Here is a 24499-nt window from a genome sequence, read left to right as displayed (position 1 = left end):
TGTCTGCAGAGATTAAATAAACAGAATGGGGAAGAACAACACATTACCTTCAATTTCCCAGTCAAGCCACCAACAAACAGCATTGCGTTTGCGTCCACATCTAGAATAGTGTACCCTGGAGGTGACGCTGAATGGTATGTACTGGGCATAATGCTGGCTTTGGGTCCATCCAGAGCTCTCACGGAAATTGTTCCATTTCTCCCAGTTCTTCCAGGGTACGTGTTGAAATGAAATGAAAGAAAATACAGAAAATGAAGTAGGTATCACATTTCTGGTCACTTCAGATTTAAAAGATATAAAATGTAGAGATTTGTTTTGGAATATTTAAGAGATAGCTGGGTGTTTAGCTTCAAACATTCCAGATTCATTAAGCTGAAAATCAAAACCCAGAATCTGCTCTCTGCTATACGTTTACCATCAGATTCAACCAGGACCACTGAGCAATCTACCCTGATTCTGAATGTGTCCAGTGATAGATAGGAAATGACACAGCAACAATTAGCTGATGGAATTGCTGTTGGTTAAATGGAAAGTCTTTTTCCTCTTGCTTTACAAAACAATATGCTATTTACCTACATGGACTATTTAAACAAGTTTATATTACTTCATTCAGTCTAATTTAATTCAGCAAGTGAACCCCAAATAAGCCACGCTTCTGCATTATAAACTGCATAATTTCTCCTAAAATCCCTGATTATCTTGGATCCAAATTTGCTGAAGTAGTCTTCCTGGAATCATGCATCACTGATTGTTTGGCACACCATCTTAATGTGTACACTATAAAATCCAGGCTACAGAGTTGTGTATACAAATTGTACAGAAGAACTTCACATTTAGATTCAGTTAATAGACTTTTGGAAGCTATTATTATTGTATTTCATTTTCTTTTTTTAAATGATTGGTTCCCATGAGTTATTAAACATGAAAATCTGATCTTTTTCCGGAGACAAGCAGTCATAACAAAACTTTGTCATATTTCTCTCCCTACTGTCTCATTTTGGTAATCTTTTTATCTTTGAGGGTGCAGCATTAACTGAAATATGTAGAAACAATAGAATGAATTTATAAATAAGGTTCTTCTTTAAAAGAATACATCTTTTCTAATAGAAGAACTGTACTTTGCAAATATAAGTATTCTTAAGCCCAATAAAGTACTTAATCCCTCCCCCACCATCACACATGTAAGCATTTTATCTGTTGCTCTCTCCTCTCTCTCCCTCACACACACACACACACACACACACACACACACACACACTTTTATTTAAGATCTTAAAAAGGAATTGAAGATATTTCTTTTCATTAAGTTTTTTTTAAACTTTTAATTGTGAAAAAATTAAACATGTACACCCATAGAATGAAACTCTATGTATCTATCACCTAGATTCAACAATCACCAGATCTTCAAGTCTTCTTTACCCATCTCTGATCAACTTCCCTTGGCCTTTAACAAAACCTCTTGACTGTTAGCTGCTTTGTGTTTAGTAGGTAGTTGGGAATTAGAAAAAGAAGAGGAGAAAATGAAGAGGAAGTATTGAGGACAAGAATGGATTCTACAAGTAATCTGTACACTGTTAGAAGTTAATTAAATTAAAGCATCAAGGATAGAATTAATCAATTTCCTATTCCTTCCCACAAGTAGTGTGGACCTGACATATTTTATATTCATGCCAGCATTTAGATACTGCACCCACCTGTAGCCAAGACTGCTGTGTAGACTAGAAGAGGCACTTTGCACCAAAGACAGATACCAATGGCACCTCTTAGGCTCTGGATTGTACTGAATAAGGGCAACAGAAAACAACTTAACCTCAAAGTTTCTACAGGACAACCAGATGAGGAGGCCAAAAAGGACCGGTCATTCTGTTCAATACCTTGAAGATCTGTCAATTCCTAACATGTTCTACAAAGGTACCATTCACACACACTTATACATGTATATAATATATAACGTTCGTATATATGTGTGTGCGTACCTACATAGCTACCTTCTTGAAACAGAGATAAAATTTTTCTTATAAACTAGGAAACTACTTCAAAATTCTGTCAATGATCTTAATCTCTATTGAGTTAGTTACCTTGATGCCTCAATACGGTACCAATATGAGTCATCAATAGTCAAATCTGGATACTCGACACGTCCAACCCCGGATCCAACATCCCAGAGGAAGCTTACTTTGCCTTTACGCATCTCTATAGCCAGAAAGTCAATCTAGTGCAGAGAAACACAAAAACAATAGATATCAGATGTAAGGCACCCTGAAAGAGGAAGCCAGCCGAGTCTTTTCAACAGGTACCATTTTCAGATATATGAAATAATTAGAAGCCTCACAATAAAGATTCCCAAATAATATGATCTATTATTTCTACGATTAAATAATACTTTATTATTGTATCTTTACAATACAATGTCCATACACATGTTCATAGTGCTGAGGCAAATGTGTTAATTCAACCAATTCTAATTAGGTCTAACATTGAGACAAATGTCTTTTCTTGCACTGATACTTGTGGTAGAGATAAACACAAATATTTGGGTTCAGAATTCATTGTTTTCACCATGGGCACTGACGTTTTTGAGGGGCCAGGTATGCTTTTTCACCCAAGGTGATCCAAAATTTCTCACCTGATTTCCAAGTATTGATTTATGTGATAAGTGGTCTGTTGAAAAGTCTTGTTCATTTTGGAAGGTCTCCATGTGTATAAAGTCAAATGGGTCAAATGAAAGGAATTAGAAGTTTGAGGTGAGCTCTTTTAGATGCAATTTCTGTTATTTCAGTTTGAGTCATTAATTCAACATGAATCAGAAGAGTTTTCATTGGTAAGAAATAGTACACAATTTTCAGTTTCATTTCACATGAAAGTTCATTGTAATTTCTTAGTTAGAGAAAAATGTTTAAAAAGCCTCATTCCTATTAATCTTTCTTCTTAAATAGCTGGATCTGAAAATATACTTCAAAAATAAATGCTGGTATACTCACAAATGAAAGCAGATATGCCTAAACACTGTAAAAAGTTTTCATTTCATTTGCCTTCTAACTTCATTTGACACTTCAGAACTTGGTGAGGTAAGATTCTGAGGTTTTCGAATCTGAAAGGCTACCTTATTCAATTTTGGGACCATTATATTAGACTCTATACATGTCCCACACTACCAGGATTAACCTCTGACTATACACATACACAGTAGGCCAAAGAAAGGCTGAATGTTAGACTTACAAATTTGGCACTTCCAAGATAAAAAAGGAGGTTGTCCGCGACAGCCGTCTTTACGTTGACAATGATATTATTGTAGCTTCCTTTCTTGATTTCTGGCTTGTATGTTCGAATGCAGTCACCTCCCGAAGACACAGATACTTTGATCTTTAAGAAAAACGAGGTACAAAGAACCAAGACTAAATCTCTCAGAAAGTTTGAAGTAGCTCCCAATCACAAAGCCATCATCTTCTCTTCTTTGAAGTTATTTTTTCCATCAGCAAATGGTATCATTAAATGCCCATATGCAGACCCCATTATACTCATTAATGAGGGCACAGAAGAGCACCTTTCCACCAGTATTTTGACAATGAGCTGTTCACAGTCTCTCATGGCTTGTTAGCACGCCACTACTTTTTGAAGCATGCAACTAACAAATTCTTGCCTTCATAACTTACTCCTTTATGAATAGGGGAACATTCTCAAGAGGTGATTTTATATGAAGCTAATGGTATAGATCTTCATTCAGGTTGTTTAATGAAATTTTACAATTCAAATTTCAGTGATTTTGGTATCACTTAAAGTAGGAAACCATTTTTCTTTTAGGTTTTGAGAGGAGGTTACCTACCCTGCCATATTCTTACAGTTGAAAGAGGCCAACTAGATTTTGTTCCAGATGTTCTAACAATAAGAAGAATTATCATTCTACTCAGAACATACATTTCAGAATAAATTATACCTTTTTATTAAGTCACCAGGAAAAGGAACAGAAACAATTTCCAGTGACTATCATTACTAATGTATTTAACAGCTCCTTTTTCTTTTGACTAGTACTTTAAAAATTACTATAAATTGCTAAGATAGAAATTCCTATGTGACTAGAGCTGACACTGTTTGTACCAATTTGTACTTACACTTAGGGAGCCTTTCTTCAATCACAAATAACACTAGGTGATTATTCCATTTAATTTTCTTTGGTTCATGTATACTATCAAAAAGGTACTTTCAGGACAGCAATATTGTTGTTTGGACTCAGAGAGATTCTGTTACTTTGTTAGTGATAGTGTTCAAAGTAGGAGGCGGAGACACATACAAAACTTCTGTCACTGATTCAAATTCCTGGCTTCAGGCTTCAGGAAGCCTCTTGGCCCTCACTAGGGGTGAATTTCCATTTTCTCATCACTTATAGCACCTTGCACACTTTGGAGAAAGCCAACGGCTATTATTGTTACCTCCATAAAAGGGCTGTGCAAACTCCAAACAAGATAGCCTAGGACACCAAACCCGTCTCCATCTTATGGTGAGACAAGGAGGTGTCTTGAAGAGTCTAATAAGAGAGTAGGTGTTAGGCAGCGCCAGCACCCCTCTCCAAGGGTGGTACAGACTACACAGAGGACGTGCTGGATTCAAAATTGGTTGGATTCAAAAGAGAAAGCTAAGGAGAGATTTTTGGTTCTGACAAATATGTAAATTCACCTATGTTTGAGAACTCCCGGGGATATAGCAGATCTGTTGAATCTCCTGCGGATCCTGTGTAAGTCATATACTTGTACTGTTTCCTCGCCTAATCTGCTATCCAAATTGCATTTCCAAGCAAAGAAAACAGTGTGCTGGAAAGAAACAGGGGCTCACCCTAACGGAGTTCTGTGTGGGGCTGGGGCTGGAATAATCTAGGACGACTGCTGCTTAGACTGCTCTCCCTGTCCTTTCCTTCCCTCTAAGGGTGGGACCCAGACTGCCAACTGAGGAGCACAGTACTGGTCACCAGAGTGTTTGCTCTCTGCCCTGGAGAGTTAGTCTTCCTGCTTGTGTGCTTTTCAGTTAAGAAGGTAGCTCTTTGTTCCACAAAGGTAAGATAGGATTTCCCTTCTACATAAAATGCTAAGAGTAGATGAATCAGAATGACTTGCAAAAGAACACAGATCAAGTCCAGAAGGCTTGACAACAGATTTGTATCAAGGAATTTTTTCCCCTTTTCTTAATGAATTTTATTAGAAGGAATAATCTCAAAATAGAACTGATAATGGTTAAAATATCACACTGTACAATTTATTAGAGATTTTAAAAAAGATCAAACTGACTTAATAAAATTTATTTATTTATTTTTAACAGGAAAAAAAAAATGACTTGCAGAGAAACAGAACCGGGAAAGGTATAACTCATTTTTGTTATTTGTGATTAAACTAGCCATCATATGTTATTTTGGTTATTTCTTTTGTTATTACAAATAACTCATATGTGTTATAAAGAACACAATGTAGTAATACTCCTCGGTTACTGTTTAGAGAAGAAGTGACTGAATATGGGTGGAATGCATGACTGATCAGGATGTTTCTGCCCTTGCTTGGGTATACCTGGTAAAAATGGTAGGGGATTCCATGACTGGAGTGTTGAAAGTGGGGTTCTCAAAGCGTTGTAGACAGAGCACCAGTACTGAAGCCTAATTCAACTGATGAGACTCCACTGGAGGACTGAAAGTCTGAGTAGCCATTTTAGAACTAAGGGTGTTTAACATCTCTAGGAGTTAAAATTACTCTGCCTTATGGCATACTTTACATATCAAAAATATATGGATCTCTGAACAACATGGCATTGTTATACCCAATATGCCAGGAATTAATCTTGTAAAGTAACCTATTGCTCAACTCTTACACATTTTTATAAAAACCCTCTGGATTTTCTGTTCTCTGGCTTACAGTTTTGAATATATCCTCAGTATCTGAGATATTCAGGCAGCCCAAACTATCTGTAACCAGTCAATAGCTACTAATCTCTCTGTTTAAATACCTTGTGTTTTGTTTTCCAATTATATTGTTTTATATACCTTAAGACAAGTAAATCAAAGGACAATATTTATAAATTTCTCTAGAAGAAACCTCTGACATACAATCCTCTCATAAGAGGGGAGAGATTTCTGAAATACAAACATCCTCTTAAGATATTTGTTGCTATCAATTATTGTTATTTCTTTTTTGTGTGTGAATTTTTGAATTTTAATAAGCAGGCTCTTATTAGTTATCCATTATATACATATTAGTGTATATATGTCAATCCCAATCTCCCAATTCATCACACCACCACCCCCGCCACTAATTATTGTTATTTCTAATGTGAACTGTTAGTAAGACTTCTAAACAAAAATCACTAAGAAGTAGGTCTCTCTGACGCATTTCTCATACAACATTATTTACCAATTCGTCATCATGAACTCAAACATTATTGAGGATCTCATTATTATATCTATTGAATTTTCACTGCAGTTTTTCATCCAGTTAACTAGGTCATTCATTTAAAAAGAGTATCAGCCACTCAATTTCAGAGTCAACAACAAGGGGAAATCTACTTTAAAATAAATGTCTTTAATTTCTTGGTCATATTGAATATGTGTTAGGGCCACGTCCAGACACTCATGCCAGATTACAAATATATTTCTAAAATCGGGCAAATGTAATCTTCAATTAGTACAAAACCCATTTGAAAAAAACGTTGGCTGCTTACAAATTTATAACATCTTACAAAAAACAAAGAACTTTGTTGTAACTTCCATTTCTAAAGGTAGTTACAAATTTCCTTAAAAGGCACAGACAATGATTGTTTTTTCAAGCATGACTTTTATACCTTTCTTTCATTTTGTATTTTGAGACAGGTTTTATATATTTACATGCCAGAATTTTACCCTTCTTTCCAGGGGGGTAGGGGTGGGAAGAGGAAGCATTTATAACTGATGAATATATAGGCATATATTTAGATTTCTTTACAATGAAGAAATAATGAAAATGTACAGATTTCCCTGCTTGGTAACTAAGTCAGAAAATGTGGCTAAGTGTGGAATTCACAAGAGAACAGTTACTATGACTGCTTCTTCAAACTTAACATGGCAAAATACAGGAGGGATACATCAATCTCTTTCTTTCTCTTACCACTGCCACTGCTACAGTTGGGTCTCTTATTAAATTTGCTTCCTTCTTTCTAGTTTCTCTCATCTATCCCACAAACTACTTCTGGATTCATATTCAAAAATCACCGTTCTGATTATATTGCATTTCATGTTCAAGAACTTTCAGCTTCTCCTCACCAATGAGGTTTATCTCAGGTACAATTGTGGCTAAAAGAAACTGTTTAACTTACCATTCAACTTACCTGAGAAAACCTGGCCTCCGTTGAATTTTCTAGTTTAATGTTCACTCTAACAATAGTCTTGGCGAATTAGATTGTTCTGTCATGAAATGACCCTGAAACCTCCTTTTCTCACTGCCTTGGCTGAAGTCATTCCCTCTCCTCAGAATGTTCTCCTTCTTCACCTTCTCATCCCATGACCAGCACTATTCCATTTCAGAGCCTGGCTCATCCTTCCCTTCAGGAAATCTTCCCGCCCTGACTAGAGGTGATCTTTCCTTTCAGAAACTTAATAGCACTTCCCAGCGCTCATGGAATGTAGCACAATATTCTGCCTTATCTTAGAGTTATTTGTGTACATATCTTATTTCTTCTATGGTGTTGTAAACTATTCGAGTGGAAGAACATGCCTCACAGCATGTGACCTTGTGCATAGGAGATGCTTTTTCTGCACTGGTTAAATCTTTAAAAATCCAAACCTTGGAGTAACATCTGATTTCTTTTCACCTTGTGCTTCACATATACAATGCTCACCTGTCATCCTTACTGCCTGCAAGGTTCTCATATTGTAGTTCAATGTATGTCTTCTCAACCCTATCTGCTTCTTTTACTCTGAGTTTATGTACTTCATCTTCACTAATCTTTCTGTCATTTTCTAGGTTTCTCTTCAATTAGTCATGAATTCCTTTTCAAGGTTCAACCTGAACTTATTGTCTTGACCTGGTTTAAAGATATCAGGTATGTATAAGGAGGGAAAAGAATATACTGTCACTTGGGCATCATATTCTTGGCCACTTACTAAAAAAATAAGTTTATGGATTAAGAAAGGTTATTTCTGGTCATTTTGGCTTCACAGTTGCTTAAAAATAGAACTTTTTAGAACTACCATATGATCCAGCAATTCCACTCCTGGGTATATATCCGAAGAAAATGAAAACATTAATTTGAAAAGATACATGCACCCCAGTGTTCAGAGCAGCATTATTTACAATAGCCAAGATTTGGAAGCAAGCTACGTGTAAAGAAGATGTGGTATATATATTCAATGGATTATTACTCAGCCATAAAAACAAATGAAATTCTGCCATTTGCAACAATGTGAATGGACCTAGAGAATATTATACTTACTGAAATCAGACAGAAAAAGACATATACTCCATGTTATCACTTATATGTGGAATCTAAAAACTAAAACAAATGAATGTATATAACAGAAACAGACTCACAGATATAAAAAACAAACTAATGGTTACCAGTGGGGAGAAGAAAGGGGAAGGGGCAAGATACAGGTATGGGATTAAGAGATATAAACTACTATGCATAAAATAAATAAGCTACAAGCATATATTATACAGCCCAGGGAAATATAGCCATTATTTGTAATAACTTTAAATGGAGTATAGTCTATAAAAATATTGAATCACAATGTTGTACACCTGAAACTAATATAATACTGCCAATCAACTATATGTCAATAAAAATAAATAAATTTTAAAAATGGAATTTTTAAAATTGAAGTACAGTTGATTTACAATGTTTATTAGCTTCTGATGTACAGCAAAGTGATTCAGTTATATATGTGTGTATATATATACACATATATATATTCTTTTTCAGATCCTTTTCCATAATAGGTTATTACAAGATATTGAATATAGTTCCCTGTGCTATATAGTAGGATCCTGTTGTTTATCTATAATACATAAAATCATGCATATCTGTTAATCCCAAGCTCCTAATTTATCTCCCCTTTCCCTTTTGGTAACCATTAAGTTTGTTTTCTATGCTTGTGAGTCTGTTTCTGTTTTGTAAATAAGTTCATTTGTATCAAAAAATGGAATTTTTGAGATGCAAGGCTTGGGTATCTAAAAAGATTTCAGTTTAAGCCTGATAACATGAAAACTGTTATTTTTTTTCATTCTATTTCTACAAAGATCATAAGATGACTTCACAAGGTTAAAGTTTCATATTGGCATTTACAGTTCTGTCCTGGTTCATTAAGATGCTACCTTCTAGAAAGTTTTGCCTCTATCCTTATAGTCTTCTAACTGGGTTAATAAAGAGAAAAATTTTGAGACAAGTGAAGTATTTCCTATTCTTCCTCCAAAAAATTGTAGAAATTGTAAGCAAAATAATTTTTGGTTGCTTGTACTCAGACAAAAGAATATATAGAAAATAATAGTTCCTCTATGCTATTATTCCTTATAACCTTGTCCGTTCATTCCTTCTAACCTTGTCTGTTCATTCCTTCTACAGCCTCACTGGTTGGCCTGTTTTGCTTTCATTAAGAGCAAGGCTCTCTCATCCATGCCTTTTTAGTACACAAAAACCAGGCTTTCATTCTTACAGTTTGTATTAACTCTATTCAAACAATAATAAAATGTATCAGAACTTTCATTTCTAAAATAGTAAGTAGTGATTACTCTTCTCAAGAAATGTCTTTTGAAATTTATGGGAAAAATATCTAATCTTCCATTCCCCACCTCACCTGCAAATAGCTTCAAATTAAAGGAAAAGAACCAGAGATCATTCAACAGGATACACTGAAGGAAGGTATTCCTTCTGGGAATAACACCAAAAATTACAATCATTTACTGATAACTGAAAGCAGAAAGAGCTTACAGAATTGGCCTGCTTCCGGGCTTGGTTTATCAGTTCTTTTATCTCAGAGATGTTTTTCTTCAGGTTATCCTCAAGTTCCTTGATGGGTTTGAGTTTATCTATCAGTCGATCAGCTTCTTGTTCTAGATTTTTTACAGTGGCATCTGCATCTGCAACTGCATAGAACAAGATTAGCGCATACCATGCACTCACACGCATACACACACACAGACACAGACACGCATGCACATGCATGCACACACAGACACACATACACAGAAATGAAAATAGCAGTATGCTTAAGTAAATAATGGAAAAGATTTCATCTCATCCACACGACAAAAGCAAGCCCATGACAGTTGAAGCAGTTTGTGATGGCAAATGGAAATATTTTAGTTGGGACTCAAGCAGACCAGAGGAGGAGATGTTAGAAAAAGAAGGCCAACACTTTGGTTTCGTGATTGAGGTGAAAATTTGCATTGAAGATTGAGAATATGATGAATTAATTCAATGCTTAATTTCTAGCTTCAGCCCCAAAGCTAACCTTTATAGCATAGAACTTTAGTCATAGAATCAAGGAATTGGAGAAGCATCTGTAAAATGTCACCTAGTCTGTCCAAGCCAGAACTGTATTTAAATCAGGGTTCTCACACAAAATTGGTTTTCCTTCTTTTTCTCACTGTCTTTCTTTGTACATCTTAACGAGAAAAGCTATAAAAATGTCTTCTGAAAAACATCTCAATGTTGAACAATCCTTTGACTGAAGGCCTATATTATATTTTAATTAAATCTTTCATGCTGCAGTTCATTTTCATTTTGAAGAACAGTTGATTCTCCTGCTCTTTACATTAGGTTGAACCACATTAAACTGTCACTTTTGTAGTTAAAATTTAAAGAAGGTTGAATATTGACAATTTTAAAAGGGGTTTAACCCTAAAATAATTGAAGGTTATCACTGATCCTTAGACTTCCAGTTTGTGCTTTTCATAGGAGGGCAAATGACACATGGAAAATCAATTATTCTGTCCCTAGGATGCTGGCAGTCTTATCCAAACCATGTCATTAATTATCTGATCAAGTGTGTATTGTTCTGTTTTCTGTCACTGCGACCCTGATGAAAAAGAGAAACTGCTTAAGGTCCAAGGCTTTTGGCTCTGATGAACTATGAACGATCTGGGAATTAATCCTTAGGAATGAATCAGATGTGCTAGAAAGGAAGTAAGTTATTTTAAAACTCGGTTTTGAAGTAAGTATTTTGAACTCATGCTCATAAATATGAGTTATATAGTTAGTGATGTTTAAAAAGAACTTGGTCTATTATTTTATTTTATTTTATTTTAATAAATTTATTTATTTTATTTATTTATTTTTGGCTGCATTGGGTCTTCATTGCTGGGCGCAGACTTTCTCTAGTTGTAGCAAGCAGGAGCTACTCTTCGTTGCAGTGTGCGAGCTTCTTATTGCAGTAGATTCTCTTGCTGCAGAGCACGGGCTCTACATGTGTGGGCTTCAGTAGTTGTGGTGCAGGGGTCTAGTTGCTCCGCAGCATGTGGGATCCTCCAGGACCAGGGCTCGAACCTGTGTCCCCTGCATTGGCAGGCAGATTCTTAACTACTGCGCCACCAGGGAAGGCCCATGGTCTATTATTAACTTCAACTAATAGAGTTGCTAGATCAAGAACTGACTCTTCTGAAATGCAGGTTATTGAGGTCAAAGCTCTTGTTACATAACTGTATAGGTATTCAACATAAAGACAGTTACCCCTCCGTTTTTACACTTTAAATAAACCATTTATCCATTTTCTCCCTTCCTTTAATATTCCCCAATATTACTCTGATATTCTAAAAGTTATTCTAGAAGTGAGAAAAAGTGATTTAGATTTAGATTCATGAGAATGAAAAAAGGGCTATGCAGGGACTACTTAGACAAGTAATGGATCCTTTTCGTCTAAAGCTCCCAGAAGCTTTTATCAAATGTTTCAAAATGGAACCTGGAGGTCCCCCCATTCCCTACTTTTTTTCCCCCTCTATCTTCTGTAGCAGTCGAAGTCATATGGAAATTATCTTCTTGAGGTTTTAAAAATAAATAACCTGTGATATTGAGTCTGATGCTCTCTTGTGCAGTAGTTTTTGAAAACTTCTCACTTTCTTCCATAATTATTTGTGTGGATTTTAAAATCATGGCTGAAGACAGATTTTAATAACAATGTTTTACTAGAGAATTATCTATCTCTTTTAGGCTTTACAATTTATTAGCCTAGAGTTTTGCTAAGTCTTCTCTTACCTGCTAAATTTCTTCCCTTATCTTGTTATATCTCCTTCAGAACTTTGCCTATTTGTGCTTTATTTTTCTTTATTAAGCCTGTCAGGCATCTAAAATTTTTTATCTTTATATTCCTAAAGATATACCACTTGAATTTATCACATCTATTATTTTCTGTCTTCTAATTCATTAACTCTTTTTTATCTTCTTTCTTTTAGTTAATTTTATTTTGTCTGACTTAGAGTTGATTGCCTAAATTGTTTATTTCAATGCTTTTTAGTAATGTCATTGCATTCATTTTCCACTGAGGACCGCCTTCATCGTATTTCTGAGGTTTTGATATGCTGGATTTTATTATTACTATTTTCTATTTTTCAGTTTTATTTTAGACTTGGAATTTAAACTATGAAATTGTTTAAGACAGAATATTTTTATATTCCAGTGATTGCTCACTTGTTAAGATCTGATTTTATTAATTCCGTTTTATGCATCTCCAAATATAATGCTCTTGAAGTTGAGAATAATTACTTGTAAGGGGAGGAGTGAGCTTCAGGGGGGGACAGCAACAACAGCAATGTAGATTTTAATCTATTTTAATCCTGCTAGAAGGAAGTCATTTGGACTTCAGTGGCTGCATATATGTTATCAGAAGCATCATAATTTAGCTGAATCTGTGGGAGAATTCAATTTTCTACTTTTATATGGATAACAGATATTTCACTAACTTTTCAAACGCACAATTAAAATATTTATGTCAAATATATTCACATACTAACTTTTTGTAAGGAAAGATTCCTTTATTAATCCAGCATTAATACTGTGACACTGGAAAGAATAGCTATCTGATGTGTAAAGCAATACTAAAACATTGGAAACATGCAAAGCTGAAGCTTTTTGCAATAGGCAACCAAGCATAAAAATTACTAAAAGGTATGCAAGTAAACATATACATACTGATTTCTTCAGGTAATTTCATATGGAAGTAAAACAGAAAAATAGAAAATTCATGAGAAAATATTTTTAATAGGTATTATAAAGTAGTGATTATCAAAAAATAGAACTTTTCACAACAGGTGCTAATTACAAATTCACCCCATTTTAAGTCAAACTAGCGTCATCAAGTAAAAGTCCACAAAAACATGGCATTTAGCAGCCATTGTTCATATTAAAGGGAGCTTTATTATAACGTTCTAATAAGATAGAAACAGACCCAGTTTAATTAGTGTTTATAGATATTAACTATTTCTTTTGATAGATGATAGAATCATAAAAGTGAGATAAATATTATAAAAAGGCCACTCTCAGCTGAGAATCAATCTGAAAATGAATGAAATGATACCTTAACTTACAGAATAAAAGAGAGAGTGACATTTACTTTAAAACTTATTTTCATTCATTTCTTGGGGGGAAATATTGTGATTTGGCATGACTCTGAACCAGTTATTCAGATGGTATCTTTGAACTACAGGGGTAAGCTAACTCTGGGCTTACACAAGAAATAAATTTAAAACTATATATCTCTTCTTTTTTTTCCCTGAAGAAGTGAGGAGTGAAATCCTTCTCCCTAGCTCTGAAGTGCATGTCAGCTGTGTTTGTACTCTTCCTTGCTCAGGAAGGAGTCATGCTAGTTGTATCTATTATTTCATAGCATCATTAGCCTTTGATCTGAGGCAAAGGTGCTGAAAAATCAGGTTCCACTCCCCCGTCGAACAGCATCTGGATTATACAGTGTATAACGCCAATAACTGTGGTTTTGTTATTACACTCTACAAATGTTTTAATTCCCAATAAATATATTGGTGCTATATAAAGCGAGCTAATCTCTTGAGACTGACAAGTACAAAGAATCAAGCATCTCCTTTGGTGAAATCACATACTAAGATAACATTTTATCACTTGAAAGAATAAAAAATATTAGAAATCATAACGTTTATTGAGTATAATTAATAAATTATATTTAGTTCTCCCACATTTTCTTGTAAATCCTTGTTAACTCAATATAGTTTAATGCAATATACAAAAGATGTAAAGAAATATTCTTCTTGATAAACTAGATAAAAATTTTAATTTCCTGATAATGTTAACTAACCAGAATCTAAGTAATAAAATAATAATATTTTCCAATTTGAATGCATTTCAAATTGATCCCATTTAATATCCTGTTCTAACAGGATTGCTAATAAGACTGCTCCTTGACCTCTAGGTTCTATGGAATTTCACCAACTCCGAGGATATAATTTCCCAAGTATAACTACTTTCAATTACACTAAAGGATTTTAAAATATTTGGCATCGCTATACCAAATATCATGTAGATTTGAGAATTCCTAATTTCCTCTCAATTGGACGAAATCTGAATAAGATAAGCTCTAGTGCAGAGCTGGGAGTCTTGGATTCTGTGTCTGGAGCTGCACGCACTCAATTCCTGAGCCCAGTCTATGAAGGGAGGAGGGCAGACTACACCACTATGAGGGTCCCTTCCTGCTCTAACAGTTATGAGTCTAGGATACTTTTATAGTGTGAAGAAATAAATGACATAATCAAAGTGAAAAAGCACATCTTACTGTTCTTTGAAGGATCTTTTACCACGGCATTTGTTTTGGCTACGCTGTCTGCCAGTTGATTGTAATTTTTCTTCAGGCCATCAAGATTCTGGTGGAGATCTTTAATCTGTGCCAGTACATCTTTAGCTGTGTCGTTGGCTTGTCTTGCTTTGTCCTTAACAGCTTGCAGTTTAGCGGCTGTGTCTGTCAGCAGAAGATGGTATGAGAAACAAAGGGTCTGGAGTTATTGGCTTAATCCATGCTTGTCAAAGAGAGGCTGTGGCTGGCTGACCTCAGGGACACAGGCACAGAGGGAAAGGCTGAACTTTGTCTCATTCAGTCATAGCAAATGAAGTACATTTTTAGCTAAATTGAATTCTCTCAGGGACCTTTGCTATGAATACCTGATTAGCTCTTAAAATAGCAACATGATTGTTCTAAATGTTCATTGTGTAAGGGTATATTGTGATTTGCTGCTGAACATATTAAAGAGAGAAGTTTATCCACATGAATCAAACAGCTTCATCAAAAGTAGGTTTAATCTGCATTTCTGAGGCGGGATGGGGAGGGAATGAATGTGTTTCAATTTTAGTATAAAGAGACTTTTTCAGATATATTAGACCTTGTGTTTGTGTATTTTTATTTGTTTTCAGCATTGGAAATTTTCTATGTACATCTTTACTACTGAAGAGGTGACATGAAAATCGGGAAAGTTACTTAGAATTTTTAATGTTAAAAAAGTAAAAATCATTAAGGTTTTAATATTTCCTGTTTTCTGTAGATGTATGTGTTTCTTTCACCATAATTTGTATAAAAAACATATATATGTGCCTAATAGTATGTTGTAGATTAGTGGTTAAGACCACAGCCTCTGAAGTTAAACTGCGAGGTTCAAATCATATATGCCTCTTTTAACAATGGCCCTTAGTATCCCTAAGTTTGTCCCCTATAAACTGGAGATAACAATGCTATTTACCTTGTAGGATTAGTATGAGGATTACATACACTTAACATAAGCATATTGAATAAGCACTCAAAAAATGTTAGCAACCCTTGTTATTGTTATATCATGCTACTAAAATATAAAAATAGTATCCCTAAAAGAATAGTGCTTTCAGGAACTAATACGAAACATTAACTCCAAGTACGTGTAATAGGTAGAAAGATATTACAGACATGGTTCAATTCTTAATGTCAATGTTTTTGAAAGCTAAAACATTTAAGTAACAGAACTTTGCCAGTAAAGATATGCTGAAAGGCAGTTGGCTCTACGTATTACTGTAGGTACTGTAATAAGCTGCAATTGTGTACATCAACATTGTAGAGAATAGTGTTTGTATGATTTTATTTTTCCCACCAATATAAGATTTCCTGGGTCAAAACATGGAAGGACAATACAATAATAAGATGTCTATATTTTCCTTTTTGTAATTTATTCCAACGAATGTCAGCTAGGGTAACAAATGATAAATATCACAGTGTAAAGTACGATTTAGTTTCTCATTCTCACAAAGAAGAATTCATAAGTAAGAAAACTGTTATTGAATAGCCTGACAATGGTACAAATGTAGTGTTAGGGAAAAAAGGCATAAGTTAGAACATCCTTTAAGAGTTCATATCCACTGGCACGGTTTGCAGTGTCCTGAATGCTTACCATTTGGAATGGCTGATAACTTTTCCAAAGTGTCATTCAGAGCTCTCAGGAGATCCCTGTTTCTGACATTGGCATTGTCTAATCTGGTTGTCAAGCCATTCAGATGTTCATCATTTTCTGTGAACAGAAAACAAAAAAGGATGAAATAATTTTAATCATCTCTGAACTGATACATGGATATAAAATTTCAGGTTATTTTAATAAAAATTTAGTTAAAAGCAAGAAATTGATTTACTTTATTGGCATCTGTCCAAAAATATATTTCAGACCAGAATATAAAATATGTGTTTAAATGACCATTTGACACTTCAACATGTTCAACAATTACATTTTCTTCTTGGTATCTGATCTTTATTTGACTTAATTTGATGGTTTTCTATGGAGAAAAAACTTTGACAGATTTGGTCTTTTATTGCATTTATAATGATGCCCTCTTGACATCACTTCCATTATGTCATTATTTTAAAAATTTTATTACCAAAATGAATCACTGAATTAGCTTTTAAAAATCTCAAATAGATATGATTCTGCAATAGATTGCAGAATCTCCCAACTTTACTAAACATCACTTATTAACATTTATTTGAAAAAAACAAAAATCAAAAGAATGAATAAATAGCTTCTAGCACATTTCCAATTTTTTATAGAGAAAATAATATTTTATAAACTACTTCAAGCAGGCTTTATATAGGTCTTTTCTTGCTACTTTAGCATGCTTACTTTAAAATTAAAATATATTATTTACTATTACTAATGTAATATTACTACTGTAAATTTTCCAGCTTCTCTCCACTGATTTTTAACATGTCTGAATTTTAAGTTAGTTTGTATATAATGTATTTTATAGCAGATAAAAACTAGGAATGGAACAAGTAAGGCAGTTAATGATGGTGTGAGCGACAGTGTACTAAAATCTTTCATTTTATACCTGTTTGTGCTGGTTAAATCGTTTTCTCTGTGCAAATATTTTTGCTTTTTTATCTAAAACAGTAAAATAAATAAGCAACTTGGACTGGGGAGGACCGTTATTTGCCAACACCGAGACTGTTGTTTTCGTCATTTTCCTGGTACCCAGAGTGGGCAGACCAGGAGAGACTACATCTCACAGAACAGAGCCAGAACAGTGTTGATTTGATTGTGTGTCCACCCTTGTAGAGGTAGTGCATCTGGCTTCTTGCAGGAACCAAACAAGCCACTGGCAGCTTAGGGAACAATGCTTGCCTTTATTGGCCTTCATCTGGGAAGAATAGCAAAGGGAAGGGAATATAGATGGAGGATTCTTAACTGTCAGTGTACTGGGTGTGAAAAAGAGTACTGAACATATTAATTAATGATCCACTCCATTTCATATCAGGGTTTTATAGGCGGACAAATTACACCACTGTTATACTACAGCAATATAAGTACATAATATTGTTTGAGGCATCTGCTTTTAGGTTCCAAGCCAAAGGCCTAACATCACTGAAGAACAAAGCATAAAGTATTCCAGCAAAACGTGGCTCTAAAATATCAATATGTCCATTTCAGTCACTAAGATATTATTATTTTCAATTCTAGTCCTTCAAAATATACTTTCCAAGTAATTAGATTTTCTCCTCTGTCAATCACAATTCACTTTTCTTTTAATACTTCTGTTACTTTCACTGCACTAAAGTAAAATCTTTGACTAGGTTATGGAAAGAATACTTTCTGAAATAAAGACAGTATGATTATGACTGTGATAGCTATATGAATCCCCTAAGAATAGCTAAAGGCCGCTCTTTTGATATTAATTTAGAAGTCTTCATCAATTAAGGAAATAGAACGGTACAAATTTCATTTCTTAGTTTCTTGATTGTATTTGACTTTTTAAATAATGAAACATTTAAAATGTCCTGGCAAGCAAGATATACATGTACAGTTGCAAAAATCATTAATTTAAAGGGTATCACTTGGTTTACACTATTTTATGAATTCTGAATGCAAATACTGGCAGAATAATCAGGCCAATTATTCAGAAGAACGACTGATCTGAAGAACATTGTTACTGCCGTCCCTCAAGTTTCAAAGCAGTGATTTTGTTCCTCTTTTTCTGTACTAGAAAGTCAAGATGTGAATATTCTGAGCCTGTTCTGATTTCTTTGTTTCAGCTATTTGACTCTATTTTCTTGTTAATTTATCCTTTCTTACACTCTGGTCATTTTTTTCTGAAGTACTTTTTGGAATTTCTCAAACCAAGTCTAAACACTTTATAGCTTTGTCAGTCTAATTCTTTAGATGAATAGAAGTTGTATGCAGAAAAGAATTACAGATTTTAAAATGGAAAACTTACAAAATGTTAGCCATGAAAACCTAGAAAATAAGCACTCCAAGGCTGGCTTTAAATGCAAAGATATACGAGGCAGAGGTATCTATAATCAAAATGTAAGGAAGAACGCATGTGGTCCAGTTAGAATGGTAACATGGCCAAAGAAACAGAATTATTGGTAGTTAAAAAAATATCCAACCCAATTCTTTACTTGTAATTTTTGGAGAACAAGAAAAGGATCCAAATTATAATCATAGTGCATTTTCCGCTCCTTATCTCTTCAGTATTCATACCCATTAGCTGTAGCCAAGTCATTTATCTTCTCTCTAGATATCACACCTAACTAACCTCAAAGGTTACACACATGCTCCAGCTTTGGCTCTCCCTTTCTCATCCTCTCCTCCCACATCAGAAGACAAGTGTCCAGGAATGGGTTCGTCAGAGACAGAGCTCATAAAGTGAGGGGAAGAAGCAGAACAGCCAGGGTAGACTGTGAACATGCCTGACAATATCATTCCTCTTTGTTGCATAACCATTGACATTGAACCAGGTAGACATATTCAGAATGAAAATCACTAGACAGAGTTATATGTTACTTCCATTAATAATATGCATTTACTTATGTTGACCTCATTCCTTGTACTGTGCTAAATATATTAGAGTTTAGTTTACTTGGAACTGCTAACACTGAACTATGCTATGTAATATCTCAAAATAAAGCTATTACAAGTAAATCAGTTATACAGCAGAAACTAACACAACATTGTAAATCAACTATATTTCAATAAAAATTTAAAAATAAATTTAAAAAGCTATTACAAGTATTTCTTTGATCATTAATAATGCATTCTTTTACAAATTCTAGCCATTAGAGAAAGTAGTGTGGTGCAATGAAATTATTACAGGACTTGGAGCTGGAAGCTGCGTGTTCAAATGTCATTTCTATCCATTTTTACATGTGTAAAATGAAGATAACAACTTCCTTCATATGACTGATATGAGAAATAAATTGAAGGATGTATGAGAAAGTACTGGATTTATCACGGGCAGTTACTAAATAGTAACAAATAATTCATGTTGGTTTGATAATTTACATTGGTCTGATAATTGCCCTGGTCTGTTTGCCAGTTTTCAATAATATTATTTACGATTTGCTTTCTTCTTTGTTTAAACCGCATCATCCAGAAACTAAAGCTGTTAATTTTTCTATTATACGTTTTTAATATATGTATATAGCTCTCATTTTCAACTAAATATAAGAATGATTTTTATAGATTTTAATGGGAATGTTCTATTTTCACTGTTCACACCCATCTAGTTAAGTTCCTCAAATGCAATTTTTTATTTTTTATTAATATGAACAAAGCACAAATAAATACCTTGAGAGAATCCCTCATTCACAAGGGTGAAGTTTGTAGAAATGTTTTTAATTTTGAAGGGATCTAGTTAAATGGAATCTACTGCAAAATTACCATATAGATAACATTTTGCAAGAACAATTTTCATTACTGTGACATTTGTCTTATGAGCTACTTCTTGTACTCAATATCACTTCTGACTTTGCTCCTTTAGCAAAAAATGGAGAAATATCCTCTCTTTAAGATTTCTTTGTAAAAAAATTTTACAAGGCTACAAACCTGTTTCATCTTTTGTTCTAGAGGCTCCTTCTGAATTAGAGAACAGGTTAATCTCTGCAGTGCTTCTATCTGCAGTTCCGAAGCAGAAAGTTTGGAATAGGTAAGGGATCTGTATGAAGTCAGGTGGAAACCTTGATTTTGACCTTTCTGGTAATGAGAGATTCCTGCTACTCTCTTCCATTCACTCATTCTATATCAAATATTTGTTAGGGCCATGAGTTTTAACGTGTCACCTCTGCACCATGGCGAAAGCCCAGTTTTTGTCCAGCAGTGGTTAAAAGCATCAGCTTTGAAGCCTGACTAACTTGTTAAATTTTTGGCTCCACTATATTTATGAAGTTTATTCAATCTGTTAGTATTTCTTCGACTTAAGTGATTTTGCTTTAAATATCAAAGGGGGCCAACCGTACTAAATTATATAATATGTGATTGCTCTGTACAATTTATTAATTTTATTACATTATGTTTTTTTGGTTTTGTTTTGTTTTGTTTGCGGTACGCGGGCCTCTCACTGTTGTGGCCTCTCCCGTTGCGGAGCACAGGCTCCGGACGCGCAGGCTCAGCGGCCATGGCTCACGGGCCCAGCCGCTCCGCGGCATGTGGGATCTTCCCGGACTGGGGCATGAACCCGTGTCCCCTGCATCGGCAGGCGGACTCTCAACCACTGCGTCACCAGGGAAGCCCCTGCATTATGTTTTTACCTTTGGATATTTTAAGAACATAAGAGGTACAATTTCCCTCAAGTTACTTTACTATAATTTTTCATCCACTTATATAGTCCTTTGTCTTCTTAATATTGAGATTTCTAAGAACCTGCCCCTAGGTCAACCCCATGACTGAGTACAGGATCCCAACACCTGTGCAGAAGGAAGAGCAGCTGTGTAAGGAAGAAAGCTGGGTGAAATTCAGAGCCCTATTCCTGTCCCTAGCATTCTGTTAATTGATTTGATGAGGTTGCTACACCCAGTCTTTCCACTTTTGGGTACACCTAGCCTTCTTTCATGACATTATTCCTATGCTTCCCTTTCCCCAGTTGCTGTCACAAGTTTGCAAAGTGTCCTATCTCTGATTGCCTCTTTTGTCCAGACGTGCACCAGTGACTGTGTATGGGAACTTCTAAGATCACTTAATGGAGCCTGCGTTTATAGGAAGGCATATTACCGATAAACTTTGTCCTGATCTAAAAGTTCCAAGTCAGCTCTTGTTCAGCATGGGCACCGTGCTTTCTAGGTCCTCAACAGCTGTTAGCTGCAACTAACTGCACAGGCTCTTCCTCCCCACTACAGGGTTGTAGTAGAAGCCCAAGGAGAGGAGGAAGGGGAATTTGCCTGGTGGCGAGATCTCCAAAGACTTAAGATATCAGGATAGAGGGAGTCATCTCTTCAGCCAGTGGAATGAGAAATCAAAAGGACCAGATATCGAAAACTCCATGTGGTTCCTTTAGGGCAAGCTCTAAAGCCTGACTGTGGGCTTGCAGGCTCGTTTTGTTTTGGCCAGCAAGATATTCTAAAAGAAATGGACTTTAAACAACTTTAAGTAAGACAAGTACTCTCTCTGGTTCTAATAGTTCCTGCCCTTCTATGTTTGGCCACTATTTTGCCCCTTTTCCTTTTAACTCCTAAACCAAGCCCAACTTGGTTTTAATTTCTCAATTTCCTCTATTCACAAGGCTAAGGAGGAATAAAAACTCTGTATGAGGGATCAGCAATATCTACAGGAAAAGTCTGCTTTGTTCTTCAGACTACAGTAGGCTAGGGGATCCAGGCTTGGTTTTGTCCATTTAGTCCAAAATTATTTTTTGTCAGTGGAATGGATTTTGTTTCTTTTTCATATGCCTACCTATGGGAAGGCTGATTCTGGCAAATGGTAGTATGCAAATTCAAAAGGAGTATATATATGTATATTTTTGGCTGCGCCACACGGCTTCTGGGATATAGTTCCCCGACCAGGGATTGAACCCGCACCCTCGGTGCTGAAAGCATGAAGCCCTAACAACTGGATCCCAGGGAATTCCCAAAAAGAGTATATTTTTAATAATATAAAAATGCTTTATTTACTTTTTTGGGGGGGCAAGGAATAGCGACTTTATTTGGAAAGCCAGCAGACTGCGAAGACTAGTGTCCCACAATGTTTAACTCCTGAGTCATACTTTGGCTTAACATCACTGCAATATTCCTGTTTATTCTCTTTTTTCTAATCTGAGATAATAACATAGATTCTTAACAGGTTAGTAATTGCAAGTGTTATTATATTCATGATCGCAAAACCATTCTGATACACTTGTCTGGATTTAATGACTCAGTGTCTGGAGGATCAGAGTACAGAAGAAAAGTATGGATTAATTTGATTAAAGTAAATGTTTGGAATAATTCTGGCACTGCTCTGTAGTTTGGACAGCATCACATGTCATACAATTCACTGACTCCATATTCTTGGGCTTGGAAATAGATCTTTTTATTCCATATGCGTGTCGTCCATTTTATAGAAGTGTTATCCATTTGTTCATAAGTAATTAAATAATTTCACTTATTTTGGGCAAAGATGAAAAGTAGGGATAAATTAAGAAGTAAAATAAAGTTTAAAAGTTACTCTATATAAGGTATATAATTATAGAATCTTAGTATTTTCAGACTTCTAATGTACCATCCTCAGCTTCATTCCTTGCCTTGTACACATTCCATGAGAACCTCAACTAGCCCTTTTATTGACAAAAATCTTTTGTCAATCTGTAAAGTAGTATTAATTCACCCAGTGGCATTAATTTATCTTCTAACTCTTTCAATCATCAATTTGTACCAAGCCCCATATCCATCAACAAAACAATTTTTATCTCCATGGACGTTCAATCAATTCAATGTAGAATGGCTTCAAGTCTCAAATGCACAGAAGGGCGAATTTACTTTTAACAAATGTACATTCAAAAATTAAAAAGCAAAACAAATTGCTCCTGGAAAGTTCAGGTTCCCTCAAGGCACGGACAGCACAAAAATGGCAGGGAGAAGCTCTAAGTCATTCATGACTAAAGCTCATGAGCTAACTGGATTGTACTGAATCGAACAAGGAACAACTTAGAAATATGGAGTGCGTACTGGCCTCACCACTTTTATTCCTTCTAAGTCCAGGCACCATAGAGAGAGAAATGACTAAATCTCTATTTTTAATAGCTGCTGTAAAGTATTTTGCTCTGTAGGGCCTATTTCAGCAGTTCCTGGTGGTAATATATGGCATTTCCCTGATTAACAGCCATTTTATAACTTGTGTAATTGGCCACAAATCAGGGGAATGTCATAATGTAGCAAGAAAACATTCCTGTCTCCGTCAGAGCCTTGGCTTGGATTTCTGGAGGAATTATTACTTGAGTAGTTTGTGGGTTTTCATTACTTTAAATAATGTACTACCTGAAGTACAAAAAAAGACATTTAAACTAATGAACATTTCTGTCACCTAACCCCTTCTACCATGCCTGTCCTTAGATTTCTTTCTCCCTTGGAAAAAATTTCTTAAAAATCGGATTCTTTTTTCATTTTTATAACACCAGTATTTGTGGGGAAAGAGAGGCAAGGGCAGGGCTGGAAGTAGGGTGAGGTGACTCAGGCACTCCCCCCAGGTGTGAAATTCAAAGGGGCACCAAAAAATTCAGTGATCAAGGTAAAAATGTTTTAATGCAGTATTTTTTAAAAAATCAAAAAAGATCAATGATGAGCAAATATTAACATTTAAAATAAAAACAGGACCTGGGCTTCCCTGGTGGCACAGTGGTTGAGGGTCCGCCTGCCAATGCAGGGGACATGGGTTCGTGCCCCGGTCCGGGAAGATCCCACATGCGGCGGAGCGGCTGGGCCCGTGAGCCATGGCCGCTGAGCCTGTGCGTCCGGAGCCTGTGCTCCGCAGAGGGAGAGGCCACAACAGTGAGAGGCCCGCGTACCGCAAAAAAAAAAAAAAAACAAAAACAGGACCTAACTCTGCACTTGCATGGCTCAACCTCTCTCACCTCACCCTGATCCCAGCTCCGGCCAAGGACACTGGAGATGAAGGAGTGATGGCAAAGTAATGAGATCAACTCAACTTGCCCAAAAGAAAAATAGGGTTGACTCTATAGTTACTGTTCAGGTTGTAATAAGTGCAATCTCCTGCATAGGATTTTATATATATATAAGGGGTTGTATTTCATCTGTGATACGTAATCCAAAGCATTTACTATCAGA

The 24499-nt window shown here is 35.4% G+C and overlaps 1 protein-coding gene across 1 annotated transcript in view; it reads right to left on the bottom strand.

The window, feature by feature from the left end:
* Positions 1-24499, bottom strand: part of LAMA2 (laminin subunit alpha 2) — a 606716-nt gene that overhangs the window by 61449 nt on the left and 520768 nt on the right. The window contains exons 42-47 of the mRNA XM_082668794.1: positions 16371-16487; positions 14738-14920; positions 9934-10088; positions 3220-3363; positions 2079-2212; positions 48-207 (exon numbers count right to left, since the gene is read on the bottom strand). Coding sequence (XP_082524920.1) covers positions 48-207; positions 2079-2212; positions 3220-3363; positions 9934-10088; positions 14738-14920; positions 16371-16487 — 893 coding nt within the window. The remainder of the gene's footprint in view (positions 1-47; positions 208-2078; positions 2213-3219; positions 3364-9933; positions 10089-14737; positions 14921-16370; positions 16488-24499) is intronic.

This window comes from Grampus griseus (genome assembly GCF_964374135.1).
Source record: "Grampus griseus genome assembly, chromosome: 13".
Lineage (NCBI taxonomy): Eukaryota > Metazoa > Chordata > Mammalia > Artiodactyla > Delphinidae > Grampus > Grampus griseus.
Note: the sequence above shows the minus strand (reverse complement) of the source record. Positions and strands in the feature narration are given on the sequence as shown.